The 6023-nt window shown below is 51.6% G+C and overlaps 1 protein-coding gene across 1 annotated transcript in view; it reads left to right on the forward strand.

Moving 5' to 3' along the window:
* VDBG_01693 (lovastatin nonaketide synthase) overlaps window positions 1-6023 on the forward strand; it is a gene marked incomplete at both ends in the record, with an annotated part of 7427 nt that continues 1404 nt past the window's right edge. Inside the window, 11 exons of the mRNA XM_003007459.1 lie at window positions 1-201; window positions 259-315; window positions 367-454; window positions 521-586; window positions 643-845; window positions 897-1137; window positions 1205-1554; window positions 1611-2182; window positions 2277-3125; window positions 3185-4723; window positions 5182-6003. Of these exons, the coding sequence (XP_003007505.1) occupies window positions 1-201; window positions 259-315; window positions 367-454; window positions 521-586; window positions 643-845; window positions 897-1137; window positions 1205-1554; window positions 1611-2182; window positions 2277-3125; window positions 3185-4723; window positions 5182-6003 (4988 nt within the window). The remainder of the gene's footprint in view (window positions 202-258; window positions 316-366; window positions 455-520; window positions 587-642; window positions 846-896; window positions 1138-1204; window positions 1555-1610; window positions 2183-2276; window positions 3126-3184; window positions 4724-5181; window positions 6004-6023) is intronic.

Here is a 6023-nt window from a genome sequence, read left to right on the forward strand (position 1 = left end):
ATGGAGGACGATCAGTGCTCCAAAGATGCTGGAGAGGGCATCGCCGTGATCGGCATGAGCTGTCGATTCCCCGGCACAGCAACTTCGCCGCAAGGGTTGTGGGAGATGATGAAGAACAAGAATACAGCTTGGTCTGAGATACCGCCTGATCGAGTGAACATAGACGGTTTCTATCACCCCGATGGTCAAAGACAAGGCGGCGTAAGTACTATTCAGCACTCATAACACCAAGCCAAGGTTGACCTCAAGACCCTTCAGATTTCATTTCGAGGCGCCCACTTTCTTTTGCAAGATCTTGCTAGATTTGATGCTGCAGTAAGTAGACCAAGTCACATTTACACATGAAATGGCTGAAAGAGTCTTTAGTTCTTCTCAGTGACCGAGGAAGAAGCCAAAGCCATGGACCCACAGCAGCGTCTGCTGCTTGAAACTTCGTATGAGGCTATCGAGAATGGTACGTAGCCACTTGTTGAGGATAAACCTCTTGGGGCTGTATAAAGACTGACTTCGTTGACTATAGCTGGGCTGCGGATCGAAGATCTCAGGGGATCCAATACTTCCGTTTTTGTGGGCTCATTCGTCAAAGGTATGCTCACAAAGTAAGGTTATCTGTGACCGCGTGACTGATCTCCAAACTTCAAGATTATGAGCAGGTTTCCCTCAGAGACGCCCACTACCAGCCACGATATGCTGCTACTGGTACCGGCAATGCAATATTGGCCAATCGAATCTCTTACTTCTACGATCTGCAGGGGCCCAGCATGACCATCGATACAGGTTGCAGTGGCAGTCTTGTGGCAATCCATCAGGCGTGTGAGACCTTGCGCCACGGGGAAAGCTCGATTGTATGCGCGGTCATGATAACTTAGTCCCATATCACAAGCTAACAAATACAGGCGTTTGCTGCGGGCGCTGGAGTCATCCTGACACCCAACACCATGATGCCCATGACCGCTCTGAACTTTCTGAGCCCGGACGGAAGGTCTTTCAGCTTTGATGCCCGGGCCAACGGATACGGTCGCGGGGAGGGTGTTGGCTTTGTCATACTCAAACGACTGACAGATGCTCTGAGAGATCAAGACCCCATTCGTGCTATCATCCGTGGTACGGGTATCTGCCAGGATGGCCGAACTCCTGGTAAGCTCCGAATGATACCCTATCTTGTCTGTCGTCGATGTTCTTACTGACGCCAATGTGCCGCTAGGCATTGTCTTCCCGAGCACCAAAGCCCAGGTTTCAAATATCACAAGTGTTTACCATAAGGCTGGCTTGTGCTTTGATCAAACGGCGTATGTGGAATGTCATGGCACTGGTACCAGAGCTGGTGATTTTGTTGAGCTCAGTGCAGTTGCGGCGACTCTTGCAGCCGCTCGCTCCCAAGATTCTCCAGTCATTGTCGGCTCGGTGAAGCCAAACATTGGACATCTCGAAGGTGCTGCGGGAGTTGCTGGACTCATCAAGAGCGTCCTTGTGCTTGAGAAGGGCGAGATACCTCCGCAAGCCAACTTTATGACTGGGAATCCCAGGGTCAATTTCCAGGAATGCAGGCTCAAGGTTAGCAGAAATCTCCATCAAACTGGGTACCGAATACTCATTGACAATGCATATAGGTCCCCACAGACTTATGTCAGTGGCCTCTTCCTGGCCTCCGGCGTGTCAGCATCAACTGTTTCGGCTTCGGCGGCACCAATGCACACGCTATTCTGGACGAAGCAGAATTTCATGTCAAAAGGCATAGTCCTCCTCACATCGGCAGGCTGGCAACTTTGGCAGAGGCAGAGAAAATAGTGGTCGAAGACGATTCTTCGACACCTTGGCCCCAGCTGTTCACCTTTACCTCACCCGACCAACAAGGCGTGGTCCGCATCATGCACCAATATGCGGACCACATTTGGGATACCCTTGATTTCAAGACGACTGAAGACCTCAACAACCTCTCCTACACTCTCAACTGCCGACGCTCGCAGTTTGACTGGAAAGGCTACGTTGTCGCTAACACGCAGGAGGAACTGGCTGAGACCCTCGGCTCGACAGACGTGGACACGGTTGTGCGATCCAAGACTCGACCTCATCCCAAGATTGCATTCCTTTTCTGCGGACAGGGCGCCCAGTTCCCAGGAATGGGATCGGAGCTCTGTGATCGATTTGAAGTATTCCGCAGCAGTCTTGAAGCAGCGACTGAGTACCTTCTGAAAACACCTTGGCAGCCAGTTCAACCTCATGACTGAGGTTTTGAAAATCCAACACGAATCAGTTATCCACAAACCTTCCATCAGCCAGCCAGCCACAACAGCGATCCAGATGGGTATCGTGGATCTCATGAAAGCATACAATGTGCACCCATCATCGGCGGTGGGACACTCGTCCGGCGAAATCGCCGCGGCCTATGCTTGTGGAATGATTAGCCGCGAGGACGCATGGACCATAGCGTTCTATCGAGGAGCATGCGCTGAACAGATGAGCATACGACTTTCAGGGCCCAGATTCCAAGGCCTCATGTGTGCTGTCAGCATGTCCGAAGACGATATGCGGAGCTACCTTTTCTGCGAGGGTGTCTCCGATACAATCCAAGTGGCCTGCATCAATAGCCCCAAATCTGTGACCATCTCCGGTGACGCGAGCGGGATACGACTCATAGCCGTTGAGCTCAAGGAAAGGGATGTTTACCATCGAATTCTCGACATTCCGGTGGCCTATCACTCTTACCATATGAAGTACGTTGACTCAGAGTATAAAGCCTGTTTGCAGGATCTACCCATGGACTTTTGTCCTGGCATTGCCCCGATGTTCTCCTCCGTCACTGGCAGTCGTATGGAACTTGGCGTCCAGTCTTCTAGATATTGGACTGATAACCTCACCTCTCCTGTGCTCTTCTCTGATGCTATGAAGATCATGCTTCAAGAATCGCGCCCAGATGTACTTCTGGAGTTTGGGCCTCAGGGTACCTTGAGGACGTCTATTACAGATATTCTTGATGACATGTTCGCCGGTCGACGGGTTAACCTAGCCCCAAGATACGTGTCCGCCGTGGCACGCGGCAACAACGAGGCCTGTTCCGTGCTGTCAGCCCTTGGGGCACTTTGGTCGCAAGGCTGTAATGTAGACATGCAAGGCATGGTCAGGAAGTGAGTCGACTGCCACGCGTTTTATATCGTTCTCAGAAGCTGACCAGACATATGTACAGGACTTTTGTTCCTTTGAAGACTCTACCTGACCTTCCATCTTATCCCTGGGACCACTCTAGACAGTACTGGCACGAATCACCAATGAGTAGAGAATACCGATCGCGTAGTCACGGTCGCCAGGACCTTCTCGGCGAACCGACAGCCGACTCGATACCCATGGAACCGCGGTGGCGGGGTTTCTTGCGCGTGTACGAGAGTCCTTGGATCAGGGACCACCAAGTACAAAGGACCATGATCTACCCAGCCGCCGGTATCATTACAATGGTCATCGAGGGGATCCGACAACACACATCGGACAAAGCGGACAAGATTGCCGGCTTTGAGATCATCGACATGGTTATCGAAGCGCCGCTGATTGTTCCCGAAAGCCGATATGGTCTCGAGACGAGCTTGAATGCAAAGCAGCTTTTCCAAGAATGGCATCATTCCGGTGGCATGTCCTTCTCATGGACAATATACGCCAGAGCTGAAGGAAGACCCTGGGCTCGACACGCTTGGGGCGAGGTGCAATGCCACATGCAGGCAATGCCTGGTGCTGAGTCTGACCAAACACCAGCGTTCAGCTGCGAGCATATGTTCAAAGCCGCTGAACTAAAGTCAACTGAGGTCGTGAGTCCATTGCATATGTACCAGGCGCTCGAAGTTGTGGGCATGAACTACGGTCCATCATTCCGTAATATCACCTCTGTGTCCCGAGGTGAAAACGTCGCAGTGGGACAGGTCACAATTCCTGACACAAAGTTCATCATGCCGCACAAATTTGAATTCGATCATATATTGCACCCGGCAACTCTTGATGCGATGTTTCAGTTGCTGTTGGCAATTGACACAGCGCCAATGGTACCTACCAGAATCGATAGCATCTACGTCTCAACGCAAATACCCAAGGACCCAGGAACACGACTCGACGGATTCGCAAACATTACTTCAACCAGCGTGAAGGGCGTTAGCGCACAGCTTGCGATGACAGTCCAAAACTGGGATCAACCTGCCGTCGTTATCGAAGGTCTTCATTTGAATGCGCTGCCGCAGACTAATTTCTTGCCTGGTCATCACAATCTGTGCACTGAGATTCGGTGGATGGAGTTCTTCGGCACAGCGAAACCCTCTCAATTTTCGCATCTCCTTCAGCTTGTGGCTCACCAGTACGCCGGTCTGTCAATTTTGCAACATGGAGGCAACTACGACATGGCCAAACATGTACTCGACATGGTGGCCTCTGGCGATGATCACGTCCCCCGCCTTTTGCGATACTCTTTGACAGGTCTAGACCAAGAAGTCCTTGTGGCCCTCAAGAACGCGTATAGCGGCTCTCCTATCAACAATCTTTTAGAGCGCCGTGCACTCAGCGGCAACGTGGAGGCTGATCCAAGATACCACCTCATCATCTCGTCCTCTCGCAACAGCGACCGAGATCATTGCTGGCGCTGCTGCACCCAGATGGACTCCTGCTTGAGACAAGGCCACATGATTCTTCTCCGAAGGGCAATTGTGACCCTCAACACGTCACCATGCCATACTCTCAGGATGGAAACTATGTATCTGAGCAGCTGTCGCTGACTCGAGCACATCGGAAGATCAACGATCGCTGCTGGATATCTCATTATCGTGCCCAATGCCCCAGATAGAAACCTCCAATATCTGGCGAGTGCTCGAGCTAAGCTCTGTCAAGTCAACTCAAGCTTAAGCCTGTATCTCAACTCTGAAGAAGCCTGCTTACGCGACTCTGTTGAAGCAATGCAGACCACAATGATCTGCCTCTTAGATCTGAACCACTCAACCGAGAGTTCGTCCTCTTTCGTATGGAATTGGACTGAGGAGAAATTCCACGCATTTAGGAAGATGCGTGCTCTGTCGAAAGCAATGCTTGGGTGACCCGTGGGGCCGACAAGAAGTCAACATTACCCAAGAACGCGCCCATAATTGGCCTGGCTCGTACTTTAAACTCGGAGGACCTTGAAAAACTCATGGTAACGCTGGACTTGGACAATGACAGCTGGATTGCCTCTCCAAGCGTCATTGACAATATCGTCCAGGTACATTTGCGTTCCATCCTACAAGTCCCCGCAGACGGCGTGGTTAGGGAAACAGAGTATGCCGAATCGAGCGGCAAATTATTCATACCGCGTCTTGTGCCTATCACGTCCCTGAATGCCCTCATCAGGGATAAGAATCTGGACATGCATCCGCGCATGATGCAATTCTTCGATGGCCATCGCAACGAGTTGACAATCAAAAAGGTGACGGAAGAACGTAGCGATCCTTGCTCAAACTTCTGCTTCAGAAGAGCTTGCCCCCCCTGCAACCCGACTTGCGGCGCAGACAAGGTTCGGATTATGTATCGTGCATCATTCCTCCAGCACCATGATTGGCAGACACTAGCCGGACTCACCAAGGATGACACGATCGGTATTGATTTGGCGGGCATCGTTCTTACCGTTGGCGATTCTGTTCACAACATCAGGCCCGGTGATCAGGTCGTGGCTGTCGTTCCAAGAGGCGCCTTGAAGAGTGTACAGGATATTGATCAGCGATTCGTCAAACGAGTTCCTTGCGGCCTTCGAAAGTGCATTCCAAGTGCCTGGATTCAGGCCTACTATGGTCTCGTCACGCGATGCGCCATCACCAGTGACCAAACCGTTCTGATTCTTCACGGAACCAGTGCTACTGGGCAGGCTGCTATCCAGATCACGCAAGCCTTGGGCGCAAAGGTCTACACAACCATCAGTGGCAACGATCTACAAGTTCAACGCAGAGAACTGTCTCAGCACTTCAGCCTCGACGCCGATCGCGTTTATAACTCTGATGATTCGGACTGGTGCTCAAAGGTGCTCCGAA

This window comes from Verticillium alfalfae, genomic scaffold, assembly GCF_000150825.1.
Source record: "Verticillium alfalfae VaMs.102 supercont1.2 genomic scaffold, whole genome shotgun sequence".
Classification (NCBI taxonomy): domain Eukaryota; kingdom Fungi; phylum Ascomycota; class Sordariomycetes; order Glomerellales; family Plectosphaerellaceae; genus Verticillium; species Verticillium alfalfae.